General features: G+C 46.1%; 6 protein-coding genes across 12 annotated transcripts; 3 read left to right on the top strand and 3 right to left on the bottom strand.

Annotated features, from left to right (window-relative positions):
* The first annotated feature begins 37 nt into the window (after window positions 1-37).
* On the top strand, window positions 38-2117 carry mge (maggie). Of its 3 annotated transcripts, none has more exons than NM_168044.1 (3): window positions 38-212; window positions 930-965; window positions 1438-2112. In NM_168044.1, exons 1-3 carry the CDS (start codon window positions 189-191, stop codon window positions 1744-1746), a joined length of 369 nt encoding a protein of 122 aa, NP_728910.1. In that variant the 5' UTR covers window positions 38-188; the 3' UTR covers window positions 1747-2112. The 3 variants fall into 3 exon arrangements, with proteins under 3 accessions (NP_728910.1, NP_523910.1, NP_001261384.1); NM_079186.4 differs by lacking the exon at window positions 38-212 and adding an exon at window positions 377-748 and having other exon boundaries at window positions 1438-2117; NM_001274455.1 differs by lacking the exon at window positions 38-212 and adding an exon at window positions 377-748 and having other exon boundaries at window positions 930-1190; window positions 1438-2117.
* Window positions 2118-2155: 38 nt separating this feature from the next.
* On the bottom strand, window positions 2156-4625 carry ida (imaginal discs arrested). Its single transcript, NM_139580.3, has 2 exons — window positions 4430-4625; window positions 2156-4367 (listed from the first exon to the last, which is right to left on the bottom strand). The coding sequence occupies exons 1-2, from the start codon at window positions 4610-4612 to the stop codon at window positions 2217-2219; spliced, it is 2334 nt and encodes a 777-aa protein (NP_647837.2). The 5' UTR covers window positions 4613-4625; the 3' UTR covers window positions 2156-2216.
* Window positions 4626-4933: 308 nt separating this feature from the next.
* Sc2 lies at window positions 4934-6477 on the bottom strand. Its single transcript, NM_139579.3, has 4 exons — window positions 6058-6477; window positions 5684-5900; window positions 5348-5463; window positions 4934-5285 (listed from the first exon to the last, which is right to left on the bottom strand). The coding sequence occupies exons 1-4, from the start codon at window positions 6426-6428 to the stop codon at window positions 5081-5083; spliced, it is 909 nt and encodes a 302-aa protein (NP_647836.2). The 5' UTR covers window positions 6429-6477; the 3' UTR covers window positions 4934-5080.
* Window positions 6478-6784: 307 nt separating this feature from the next.
* Window positions 6785-10710, top strand: Ubi-p63E (Ubiquitin-63E). 4 transcript variants are annotated; one of them, NM_079185.4, is made up of 3 exons: window positions 7049-7114; window positions 7262-7442; window positions 8199-10710. In NM_079185.4, exon 3 carries the CDS (start codon window positions 8210-8212, stop codon window positions 10499-10501), a length of 2292 nt encoding a protein of 763 aa, NP_523909.2. In that variant the 5' UTR covers window positions 7049-7114; window positions 7262-7442; window positions 8199-8209; the 3' UTR covers window positions 10502-10710. The 4 variants fall into 4 exon arrangements, with proteins under 4 accessions (NP_728908.1, NP_523909.2, NP_001261383.1 ...); NM_168043.3 differs by lacking the exons at window positions 7049-7114; window positions 7262-7442 and adding an exon at window positions 6785-6965 and having other exon boundaries at window positions 8199-10538; NM_001274454.1 differs by lacking the exon at window positions 7049-7114 and having other exon boundaries at window positions 7331-7442.
* A 102-nt stretch (window positions 10711-10812) lies between these two features.
* Ccz1 (Caffeine, calcium, zinc sensitivity 1) lies at window positions 10813-12525 on the top strand. Its single transcript, NM_139578.3, has 4 exons — window positions 10813-10954; window positions 11010-11107; window positions 11172-11965; window positions 12029-12525. The coding sequence occupies exons 1-4, from the start codon at window positions 10871-10873 to the stop codon at window positions 12508-12510; spliced, it is 1458 nt and encodes a 485-aa protein (NP_647835.1). The 5' UTR covers window positions 10813-10870; the 3' UTR covers window positions 12511-12525.
* On the bottom strand, window positions 12471-13069 carry Lamtor4 (Late endosomal/lysosomal adaptor, MAPK and MTOR activator 4). Of its 2 annotated transcripts, none has more exons than NM_139577.3 (2): window positions 12878-13069; window positions 12471-12821 (listed from the first exon to the last, which is right to left on the bottom strand). In NM_139577.3, the coding sequence occupies exons 1-2, from the start codon at window positions 13030-13032 to the stop codon at window positions 12614-12616; spliced, it is 363 nt and encodes a 120-aa protein (NP_647834.3). In that variant the 5' UTR covers window positions 13033-13069; the 3' UTR covers window positions 12471-12613. Both variants share the same exon structure in this region, with proteins under 2 accessions (NP_647834.3, NP_001261382.1).
* Between the last annotated feature and the right edge of the window lie 27 nt (window positions 13070-13096).

Genomic DNA, 13096 nt, shown 5'->3' with positions numbered 1-13096 from the left:
CTCAACAAATGTTTTATTACTAATAGTAGGCTTTTTCCTTTCTGGTTTCGGTTGCCAATCCAGAAATCGGAAATCAAAGTACTTGTAAATTTGTGCTGTTCGATTTGACAACGTTTCTAAATTTCAGGCTCCACAAAATATTGTATATATTTTCATTTTTAAACTCTTAACGCAGTTGATTAACGACAATGGGTGACTACAATGAGGGAAAGGTGAGTGTTTCTACTGACCCAAGCCTAAGATGTAGAATATAAACATTTAAAGTTAAATTATTAAGTGTGTAAGATGTAAGAGAATTTGAAAAAGCGTTGCACTTGCACGCGCTAGGAGATTTCTCATGAATGCGCCGCGATAAATCGATTAATATGGCCAATTGGAGTCTATCGCTGTGAGGTCACCACTAAGCTCACGAGGAGCATTTTATAAAATCAATTTTTACATAAATTTTAAGCGAACGCGAACGAATCCTCCGCTCAAGCTCAATTAAATGCCAGTGCGAACTGGATTTTGTGAGCGATTCCGGTGATAAGATACTTCCGTGTTCCTTCAAAGGGTTGCTTTAGAGCACAAACCCGCGATTTTCGACCGTGTGCGTTGATTGAAAGCCGCAAAAGTGGATACCGAAACAGTGAAAATCGAGGATTTGATGGACTCTGATCCTGAAATCGAGTTCATTGAAAAGGACAGCGGCATGTCGTCGTTAGGCGGCAGCAAGGACGAGACGCCGGAGCGTCGGGCAGTGGCTGCCGTAAGTAAAAACGTGGTGGCCCCTCGTTGGCTCCCCCACCCCGCTGAAAACCAAGTAGCCCCCAATCCCCTCGACTTCTTATCGTGCTCACGTAATTGTCGGTCAATCAAAGCAGCTGGCGCATGAAAACGAATCCACTGATACCCCTCAATAATACCTTTCATTCTCCCATTTCTTCCAGACCTCCAATGATCCGCAACGCGAGAACTACGATGATGTAAGTGGACCCTGTTTGTAAACACAGCACGAAATCTAACCTCAAAGTTCGGGAGGGAGGCGCACATTAAGGACATTCTAGGTGTTTTCCAAATGTAGCAATAGTCTTGAGGATCTCAAGTTTATAAACAGCTTATTTAGGTTCATGAGTTTATTTACAAATTTAGCTTTGGCCTTTTGGCCAAGAAATGAATCAGCTGTTAGCCACAACGTGCACGCGATAAAGGTCATTGTCATCATAAACTTGTTTTTCCTGTAACTTTAACATAATTATGCACTGTTTTTATTTAAAAATTGCATTATAAGATTTAATCTTGTAAGTAGTTTGTATATAATATTGATTCATCAAAATCCTATAAGGTTACTTTGATTGTAAATAATGAATAGAATATGGCGTTACATCTATAATTTAATTGCTTAGAAGAAGCACCTTTTAAAGATTATTAATACTCATTTCTGTTCACAATACACAGGAGCCCGATGAGACGGCATCCGAGCGCTTCTGGGGACTAACCGAGATGTTCCCGGAGCCAGTGAGGAATGCAGTCGGCGCCGTGAGCAGCGCCACGGTGAAGAGCGTCAAGGGCTTCTACTCGTTCTCGTGCAACGCCAGCTGGATATTCTTCACCAGCGCGGTTATCCTGTTCGCCCCGGTCATCTTCGAGACGGAGCGCGCCCAGATGGAGGAGCTGCACAAGTCGCAGCAGAAGCAGGTGCTTCTTGGACCCGGCAGTGCGATGGGTCCTGGAGGGCCGTCGCCCAGCTTACCCTTGATTCGTTAACCATGAGAGACCCCCTACCACATACGCATATTAGCTCTACGATAACCGGCATCGGAAATCCGGAAATTGCCACACGTTAGCTTAAGTTTGTCGATACCAATCAATCCCAGTCGAAATCGAGCGGTGCAGGACGTCCAGCGATTCCCCCCAATAAAGCAGCCACCCATTAAATGCCACTTCACAGCGCAGCATTTACGCATCCACACTCTATGAACATCCGGCCCCCAAAAAAAGGACGTCCTCATCAATCGAAACGAGCCGTTGCAAAACTTCAGATAGGTGTTAGCATTGCAGTTGGCGTACAGTGTATAAACAAGCAACCACTGCGGTTTAAACCAATTAATAAAACTACGTTTATTAATAGTCAAAATAATTCAGCTGTGTGCTTGTGAATTGAAAAACTTTAGGTAAGATTGAGATTCCTTAGGTTGTAAGAACAAGTTTATTTAGAATTTAACAACAGACGGAAACTAAGGACTACCCAGATATTCCCTTGGAATGGGGTGATCCGTAAAGTAGCGTCGGAACTCTCCAGCGTACTTATTCCTTAAATTCCGATCGCCAAATTCGTTAAATCGCTGTGCCAAGAACACGTACACATCCAAAACCTTCGCATGTGCGGAGAGTTTCTTGAATGATTGAGCTGCACGCTGGAGGATTACTTGCGATTTAAGCAGCTGCGCTTTCCGTTTCTCCGCATCATTCTGATTGACGGCCAACAGGCAGCGAACGAACACGAAATCCGTTTTTGCTCGTTCATATAGACCGCCGTTGATGTGAATGTCGTGCATGCAGCGCTTTATTGCCTGATAGGCCTTCTGCGGCATACCGAGTAGCAATAGTTGCAGGGCCAAGAGCAGATCCACCAGAGCTAACTCATAATCCATCTGGGCCTCGGACATTTCCTCGGACACACGGAGCAGAAGCATTGTTGTTTCACTTGAAAATCGACCGTTCGCCATGCCACAATAACCAAGCAACACTTGAACCCTCATCCTAAGGAGGAATGGTATGTTATCCTGCACGGCCAACTTGTCCAGGAGGCGCCTGGCATTGAAAAACTCGCGCTTGGCCACATATATGGAGGCACGTTGGAATAAGGAGTCAGAGGGATCGATCAAATATAGCTGATCGCAAGCCTTCAGAGCATCGTGCCAGCGACACTGGTAGATTCCCGCCTGAATGACCACATGACACTGGCTTATCATCCAACCCTCGGCGCTGGGCAAACGCGGAAAGCGCTGTTTAGCATGATGTAGGAGTACTTTGGATAGTTGTGGCTCTCCTTGCAACTGAAGCCACAGGGCGAAACTGGCCAAAGCGCTTCCCAAACCCGCAGATCCACTGCCGAACCTGTCTCTGCCTGTCAATAGGACTTGGGAGTACAAAGCAGCTAGCTCATGCCTTCCATAAGCAGACCAAACAGCACTCCTCAAGGCAAGGGCCTCTGATGCGTGGTCGGCGAAGTTGTTGCGATTAGTGAGATTGTCGCTGTGCTGCAGGAGATCAAAGAGTCTTAGTGGTTGGTAGCCAGCCACCGTTCCTAGTTTTACAGCGAAGTGTAGGGCTAAGGTGTAGTTCTGCAGCAGGGAACCATCCACTTCGTTGGCATCCTGCACACTCTTTTGAACAGCGGACAAGGGAAGCTCATCCCTGAGCAAGCAGTACCAAGTGTTGGCAAGGTTGAGGCTCCTTTTGTCGCCGTGCTCCTGGGCCAGCATAATGCTTTCCCTGAGCGCTGCTAGCGCTTCATCCCGATGACCAAAGGTGGCATGTAGTACCGCCAGATTGACGCAAAAATACTGGTAGCCCTTCTCCTGGCTCATCAGGCGCACGGGACTCCTGTCCAATGCTCTGTGGAGGGCAGAAAGAGCATTGTAGTAATCCCTAACTCTCAATTGATTCATATAGCCCAGGAAATAGGGTGTAGTTGTTAGTGGGAGGTCGTGTATGATCTCCTGCACCTTCTTCTGGAGTTCCAAAGGAGGCAAAGCCTTACGCTCGTTATTCTCCAACAGTTCCGACTGTTTGTTGATGAAAAACTTGGCCTGTTTTGGTGCCCATTTGCTCAGGGGATTACGTTCTTGGGCAATACGAGCTACGGCCTCCACTTTCTTCTTAGGTTTAGGATCCTCAGGCTTTTCTGTTATGGGATTCGGAGGAGGGGTCTCCTCCCTATGCAGAATACCTCCGGCTACGGCCATTCTTGAACCAGAGGCAGCAGCTCGAACTCCTCTCTCGTAATAGGAGCATACGTTCTTGTACATATCCATCATCTCAGGGAAACTGAGGCGCTCTAGCACCACGCCCACTCTGCGCACATAAACGCCCACCATGCTGAACTGGCTAATGCCGTAGTTTTCGTTTAGGATCTCGTCGATGTTCTGGATCTCCGAGAAGTCAAACAAAGCCTCAATGCTGCCCGCACAAAACTCGGACATGGCTTTTTCGAAGGATTCCAGCATCAGAGTATCCAGTTTGTATTTCCCCGTGGTCAACAAACTATGTAGCTCATTGTAACTCTTGTCCTGCTCCTGAATGAGCTTGAATACCAGCATATAGAACATGCGCCGTCGCTGGGTGCGCATGGATATCCCAGTATCCAAACAGTTTTTTTTGTTCTTTAAAAATTGATAAATGTTAGAAGTTGGTTTTCACGGAGTAAATAAGTGGGTGCACCTACAATCACATACTGTTTGAGCAATATCAACACGGTAATCTTGTGCGCCGTGGGCGTCTCGATGCGGGGAGGCTCTAGTTTGAAGGAGGGGTCCAAGGTGTCCAGCTCCTCGAACAGATTCATGGTTAATTTAGGGCCTCTAAATCCAATTTTCGATTTGCCGGCAAAATGTAAACACAAAATCATCAGCCGCAGCCAACTTAGCTTCGCTGGAGATGCCAAACGGTACGGAGTTCAGCAGTGTGGCAGCTCCAGATGGCGCGTTGTTTCAAAATGTTTGTTCAATAAAAATGCATTATTGGTTTACTAAAGCTATAAAAAAGGTGTTTCATTCTGAAATAAAAGTGTTAAAAATAAATGACCCAAGGTGGCCACTTATTTTTAGCAAGGTAAGCACCTGGCACACCTTTGAAAGCCCCAAATAAACTATTACTGATTACACGCGCTTCGTCGAACTTCCCATACGATCGATCAAAGTCCAAAAAGCGACGAAAACACGCCAAATGTACGCTTCTCCAATTTGTATTTGCTTTAAATCAACGAAAGCACAAAGTTCACTAGACAACTACCCTGTTAAACGCTAGCCAAATGTGTAAATGTATAATGTGGAATAGGTAATACAGCGAATGCGTCATGGGGATACCCACATCCAACCTACAGGACGAAGGGGAAGATGGAGCGGCGCTGGCGAGGGTAGTCCTTAAACTCCTTCTTGTAGTTGCGATGCTTGGCCAAGGCCCAAATGGTCATCTGGAAGGCTCCGGCAAAGGCGAACAGATAGGCAGCCAGGCAAGAAGTCAGCACAGAGAATGAAACCCAGGCACCGATCTCATAGGTGTAGTTGGGGCAAGAAACCAAGCTGCAGTTCGAAGAGCGCGAATTAATAAACTTGAGCTGTGGGTTTTTTTAGTGACCACTTACTCGAACAGCTTGGTGAGGGGATTTCCATCGGCCACCGGAATCTTGCGCACTTTTGTTCCCGGCGGACGCAGGTTGCGCAGGGCAATGTGCACCGAAAAGTTTCCTAGTTCGCAGAGCTGAAAGTGAAAAGTGTGCGGCTTAGTTTGTGGGTCTGCAAATATGATTAATGGATCCCAAATATATAGCACATATAACATTACAAATTGCTTGACCAATTTTAACAAAAAGCTACACCTTTGGTATTAAGAAACAAATGTTTCGAACAAAAGCAAAGGAAACCGGTAGATTACGAAAACATATAACCCAGATCCATAAACCATGGCCGCGGATACATACAGCGAATGCCCCAAGAGCTCCCCAAACGGTGCACATGCAGGGCGAGGTGAACTGCGGATGGTTCACGTGGTAGGACACATAGGCGGTGAATCCCCAGTAGTATGTGCAGTTCTTGAAGAGATTCCTCAGCGGCATGGTGGCGTGCGAGAAGCGGTGCACGAAAATCGTCTCCAGCAGACGCTTCACATAGTGGACCGTATAGCAGCCGGCGGCAATGCTGGGGCAAAAGAGAAAAGAAAGCGGGTTACTGGGTGAACCACCATCCAAAGTTCGGGGATAATTATGCAGAGCCGTTGCGTTTTAGTTTGCATAAGCGACGAGGTCGATTAGGTCGACAATCGAAAGACTTCAGAGACTACTTTCTACAAACTCACTGGGTGGTTAGGGAAATCGGCAGACTGGCAGCTTTGCCGTACACCAACTCCGGTCGGAAGTAGAAAATCAAGTATACAATCAGTGGGCCGGCGTACTCGGCCAGGAAAACGGTCTTCCAGCCAATCTGGGGACCCAGATCCTTCACATAGATCTTGTCGCCGGAACGCAGCGACAGGGATTCCAATGTGTCCGTATCCTTTAGGCTTTTGCCCTTCAGTTCCAGACGAAGCGACTGGCGATTCGCGTGTGGGGTCTGCTTCAGGGTCTTGTGAATTAGGGCGCGCAGATCGCCGATGGGCGTGGCGCCGGAGGGCACCTTCACCTTGCCGTACGGCTTGCTGTTCTTCGCGTTCAAAATCTCCAGCTCCATTTTGCTTTCGGTGCGCTTGCAATCAGTACTGTCCAAAATCGAAAATCGCCGAACCGTAGTGTGACCGTGCGGGGCTCTGCGAAAATAAACTTTTTTAGGTATATGGCCACACACGGGGAAAGCACAGTGGATTATATGTATTAATATATTATCCAGGTTTTCATTACTTATCCAGATGTAAGCCCACTTAAAGCGATTTAACAATTATTTGCCGAAAGAGTATAAACAAATTTTACTTAAAAATGGATTAAGAAAAGCTTGTGTAAGATTATGCGCAGCGTTGCCAGATAGCTCCATTTAAAACACTTCAAAAACAATAAGTTTTGAAAATATATACATAAATAGCAGTCGTTGCCGCAACGCTCAACACATCACACTTTTAAAACACCCTTTACCTACACAGAATTACTTTTTAAATTTCCAGTCAAGCTGCGAGTTTCAAAATTATAGCCGGTAGAGAAGACAGTGCTATTTCAAAAGCAAACTAACAAGGGTCTTAAATTCCAAAACACCAATCCTAACAAGCCTTGGACTTTTGTAAGTTTAGATCAAAGGTGGCATTGCATTCAATGTCATGGTAAGAAGTAGGTCGTCTAGGTAGAAATCCTCATTCAGCCGGTCAAGTCAGTACGAGAAAGGTCTCAATTTGAAATTGTCTTAAAAATATTTTATTGTTTTGTACTGTGGTGAGTTTAAACGAAAAACACAAAAAAAAAGTGATACATAGAAATCATAAAAAATTTTAATACAAGGTATTCGTACGTATCAAAAACATTTCGGCACAATTTTTTTTCTCTGTACTAAAGTGTTACGAACACTACGGTATTTTTTAGTGATTTTCAACGGACACCGAAGGTATATAAACAGCGTTCGCGAACGGTCGCCTTCAAAACCAATTGACATTTGCAGCAGCAAGTACAAGCAGAAAGTAAAGCGCAATCAGCGAAAAATTTATACTTAATTGTTGGTGATTAAAGTACAATTAAAAGAACATTCTCGAAAGTCACAAGAAACGTAAGTTTTTAACTCGCTGTTACCAATTAGTAATAAGAGCAACAAGACGTTGAGTAATTTCAAGAAAAACTGCATTTCAAGGTCTTTGTTCGGCCATTTTTTTTTATTCAACGCTCTACGTAATTACAAAATAAGAAATTGGCAGCCACGCATCTCGTTTTCCCAATGAATTGGCATCAAAACGCAAACAAATCTATAAATAAAACTTACGTGTTGATTTTCGCCAAGATTTATTGGCAAATTGTGAAATTCGCAGTGACGTATTTGAAAATTCGAGAAATCACATACGCACTCGAGCATTTGTGTGCATGTTATTAGTTAGTTGTTTAGTTAATTGAAGTATTTTACCAACGAAATCCACTTATTTTTAGCTGAAATAGAGTAGGTTGCTTAAACAAAGCCACGTCTGAAAATTTCTTATTGCTTGTAGTTGTGACGTCACCATATACACACAAAATAATGTGTATGCATGCATTTCAGCTGTGTATACATACATGCACACACTCGCAACACGAAAACGATGACGAAGCAACGGAACAAAGGTTTCTCAACTACCCTTTGTTCCCTGTTTCTTCGCTTTCCTTTGTTCCAATATTCGTAGAGGGTTAATAGGGGTTTCTCAACAAAGTTGGCGTCGATAAATAAGTTTCCCATTTTTATTCCCCAGCCAGAAAGTTAGTTTCAATAGTTTTGTAATTTCAACGAAACTCGTCTGATTTCGTACTAATTTTCCACATCTCTATTTTCTTCCCGCAGAATAATCCAAAATGCAGATCTTTGTGAAGACTTTGACCGGAAAGACCATCACCCTCGAGGTAGAGCCCTCGGACACCATTGAGAATGTTAAGGCTAAGATCCAAGACAAGGAAGGAATTCCCCCAGATCAGCAGCGTCTGATCTTCGCCGGCAAGCAACTGGAAGACGGACGCACCCTGTCCGATTACAACATTCAGAAGGAGTCCACCCTTCACTTGGTCCTTCGTCTCCGTGGTGGTATGCAGATCTTCGTGAAGACTTTGACCGGAAAGACCATCACCCTCGAGGTAGAGCCATCGGACACCATTGAGAATGTGAAGGCCAAGATTCAGGATAAGGAGGGAATCCCCCCAGATCAGCAGCGTCTGATCTTCGCTGGCAAGCAGCTTGAGGATGGACGCACCCTGTCCGATTACAACATCCAGAAGGAGTCCACCCTTCACTTGGTCCTTCGTCTCCGTGGTGGTATGCAGATCTTCGTGAAGACTTTGACCGGAAAGACCATCACCCTCGAGGTAGAGCCATCGGACACAATTGAGAATGTTAAGGCTAAGATCCAAGACAAGGAGGGAATTCCCCCAGATCAGCAGCGTCTGATCTTCGCCGGCAAGCAGCTTGAGGATGGACGCACCCTGTCCGATTACAACATCCAGAAGGAGTCCACCCTTCACTTGGTCCTTCGTCTCCGTGGTGGTATGCAGATCTTCGTGAAGACTTTGACCGGAAAGACCATCACCCTCGAGGTAGAGCCTTCGGACACCATTGAGAATGTTAAGGCTAAGATCCAAGACAAGGAGGGAATTCCCCCAGATCAGCAGCGTCTGATCTTCGCTGGCAAGCAGCTTGAGGATGGACGCACCCTGTCCGATTACAACATTCAGAAGGAGTCCACCCTTCACTTGGTCCTTCGTCTTCGTGGTGGTATGCAGATCTTCGTGAAGACTTTGACCGGAAAGACCATCACCCTCGAGGTAGAGCCATCGGACACAATTGAGAATGTTAAGGCTAAGATCCAAGACAAGGAGGGAATTCCCCCAGATCAGCAGCGTCTGATCTTCGCCGGCAAGCAGCTTGAGGATGGACGCACCCTGTCCGATTACAACATCCAGAAGGAGTCCACCCTTCACTTGGTCCTTCGTCTCCGTGGTGGTATGCAGATCTTCGTGAAGACTTTGACCGGAAAGACCATCACCCTCGAGGTAGAGCCATCGGACACCATTGAGAATGTGAAGGCCAAGATTCAGGATAAGGAGGGAATCCCCCCAGATCAGCAGCGTCTGATCTTCGCCGGCAAGCAGCTTGAGGATGGACGCACCCTGTCCGATTACAACATCCAGAAGGAGTCCACCCTTCACTTGGTCCTTCGTCTCCGTGGTGGTATGCAGATCTTCGTGAAGACTTTGACCGGAAAGACCATCACCCTCGAGGTAGAGCCTTCGGACACCATTGAGAATGTTAAGGCTAAGATCCAAGACAAGGAGGGAATTCCCCCAGATCAGCAGCGTCTGATCTTCGCCGGCAAGCAGCTTGAGGATGGACGCACCCTGTCCGATTACAACATCCAGAAGGAGTCCACCCTTCACTTGGTCCTTCGTCTTCGTGGTGGTATGCAGATCTTCGTGAAGACTTTGACCGGAAAGACCATCACCCTCGAGGTAGAGCCATCGGACACAATTGAGAATGTTAAGGCTAAGATCCAAGACAAGGAGGGAATTCCCCCAGATCAGCAGCGTCTGATCTTCGCCGGCAAGCAGCTTGAGGATGGACGCACCCTGTCCGATTACAACATCCAGAAGGAGTCCACCCTTCACTTGGTCCTTCGTCTCCGTGGTGGTATGCAGATCTTCGTGAAGACTTTGACCGGAAAGACCATCACCCTCGAGGTAGAGCCTTCGGACACCATTGAGAATGTTAAGGCTAAGATCCAAGACAAGGAGGGAATTCCCCCAGATCAGCAGCGTCTGATCTTCGCCGGCAAGCAGCTTGAGGATGGACGCACCCTGTCCGATTACAACATCCAGAAGGAGTCCACCCTTCACTTGGTCCTTCGTCTCCGTGGTGGTATGCAGATCTTCGTGAAGACTTTGACCGGAAAGACCATCACCCTCGAGGTAGAGCCCTCGGACACCATTGAGAATGTTAAGGCTAAGATCCAAGACAAGGAGGGAATTCCCCCAGATCAGCAGCGTCTGATCTTCGCCGGCAAGCAGCTTGAGGATGGACGCACCCTGTCCGATTACAACATCCAGAAGGAATCGACCCTTCACTTGGTGCTCCGTCTCCGTGGAGGAATCCAGGCTTAAACTAAATACATTTCCAAATAAACACAATTTAGCACGCACTTCACTCTAAATAAATATGAGGAGATTATGGATGGCCACTTTCCTTTCTGCATTGTCAAAAGGGAAGACATCAGAAAAATTCTAAATTTCAGTAAACGCCATGACATAAATTTTATTAAATCTATTAAATTCCAAAATAAATGAAAAAGCTTTAAATTCGCTTATTAATTGTGTGGTATTTTTTTTAATTTGGTACTGGAAACGTTTGGTATATACTAGCACACTACATTTGGTAAAATGTAACCCTGGTTGGCAAACACGGACGCGTTAGTACCTTTTCATTATTTACCTTTGGCCAAAATAAATACTTTTAATTCTGTGCGGAAAGAAATGGCTAAATTATTGCAACGCGTAGAAATTACGTTACGCAGCTTTTACATTTTTAACTCGACTTTTGGCCAAGTTGAAGGCGAGGTTGGCAAATCAATTTTAAGGCTAAGAAACGCCCCTAATGAGTAATTTTTTTCAGGAACACAAGAAGGTTTTGTTTTACCATCCAAATGACATTGAATTAAATACGAAAATCAAAGATGTGGGACTAAGTGAGGCCATCATAAGGTTCACTGGGTATTTATGGAACTTTTTACATAGAGGGAAGTGGGTAATAATACAGAGTTTGCTGTACTTGCAGAACTTTTACATCTGAAGATGATTGCCAGGCCTTGCATACCCAGAAAACCACACAACTCTTCTACCAACCCGAGCCAGGGTATTGGTTAGTACTGGTCCTGAATGTTCCCAAGGAGGTGCGCTTAAAGGAGGGCGTGGAGGTGGCCGATTATCGGGGTGCCGAGATCTCCGACAGGATTTATAGAGCAATACTTAGACAATGCTATCAAATGTTTCGCTTTCAAAACGGATGTTTCTCCTCCTGCGGAAGTGAAGAACCTAATCCGGATAAGCGTAGGGAACTGCTCTGCCAGAAGCTACTCCAGTTCTATGATCAGCATCTGACCAACCTGAGGGATCCCGCGCAATGTGATATCATCGATATGCTGCATTCCATTCAGTATCTGCCATTGGATAAAACGCTCTTCTTGCGGGCCCAAAACTTTGGCACCCTGTGCGAGACCTTCCCCGACATCAAGGAGAGCATAATGCTCTACCAGGAGCAGGTCCTTTGTGGCGGAAAACTTAGCCCGGAGGATCTGCACTGCGTGCACTCGTATGTCGTGCAACACGTGCTGAAAGTCGAGGCCAGCAGTTCCACCATTGCAGTTTCTCCTTCACTAAAGCGAAGCATAAGTGAATGCCAGGTGGGCGGATTCGTAAGAAGTCGTCAGAAGGTCGCAGGAGATGAACATGACGCTGTGAATGAGGAAGATCATCCAATGAAGGTCTATGTGACACTGGACAAGGAGGCCAAACCCTACTACTTGCTCATCTACCGCGCTTTGCACATAACTCTGTGTCTGTTTCTGAATGGTATGTTAAGGATTAGAACTAAATAGCCAAAATAATCAACTTGAAACATTCCACATTTGTCAGCTGACCAGGTTGCGCCGAAACAAGATCTCTACGACGATCTCCATGCCTACATGGCTCCCCAACTGACTTCGTTGGCCCGGGACATATCCAGCGAGTTGACAAAGGAGGCGGTGGGTGCTGCAGGCCAGGACAACTCCAGCGGGAACAGCGAAACGGCGCCGAAGTACTTGTTCATTAACGAACAAAGCCTGCAGCACCACACGAACTTTCAGAGGCACCTGCCCCAAGGGCTGCCCCGCAATGTGCTTAGTATCATTGCGGACTTGGCCAATGGCAGTGGCAAGGCGGAAATGGAGAGTGCTCCTGCCGAGGAAGTTCAGGTCAAGACCACCAATGACTATTGGATTGTGAAGCGGCGCTGTAACTACAGGCAGTACTATGTGATCCTGTGCAATAGCAAGGCCACCTTGCTGGACGTCACCCAGGAAGCGAGGCGCATTTTCGAGCAAGAGCTCACAGATGATGTATTTTTTGACAAATAAAGAGGAGGATTAGGTAAATAATGGGAGTGCGCCAATTGTGGGGTCTTTGTCCGGTTGCTTGCCAACAGAATCTGCAAGTGGGTCGGACATCCGACGACGGATTTCAAGCCAGCACTGCCCCGGAATCGCTGGCATCGTTATACACGCTGTTCGACGAGGAGGAGCTCGTGGTCGTGGTGACGCCATTCTGCGATTTGCTGATCTTAATGATGTATATTCTACGGTTGGACATGCAGATGCTGTAGTAGTGATGCTCGTAATCGATGGTGATCCTCTCGCAGCTGCTGCTCGGCATGAAGGACTCGTCGATGCTACAATATAGGCGTAATTATTACAAAATTCCTTCATCCTTTGTTTAAAAACGCACGTCTCTGTGAGATTTAGTAATCCCATTATCACATTTGCACTGCGCTCATCGTTCTTCAGATCTCCGCCGGACTCCAGAACTGCTCCATCTTCCTTTAGTATCAGATAGCCAATTTGATTGGGCACAATCAACTTTTCCCTGTCCATTTTCAACATATTTATTTATTTATCTTTCGCACCCACACCCACCAGTGTGACCGGACTAGATCCATTTAGATAC

This window comes from Drosophila melanogaster, chromosome 3L (assembly GCF_000001215.4).
Source record: "Drosophila melanogaster chromosome 3L".
In the NCBI taxonomy this organism is placed as follows: Eukaryota; Metazoa; Arthropoda; class Insecta; order Diptera; family Drosophilidae; genus Drosophila; species Drosophila melanogaster.
The sequence above is the reverse complement of the archived record's forward strand: the minus strand, read 5'-3'. Positions and strand labels throughout refer to the sequence as shown.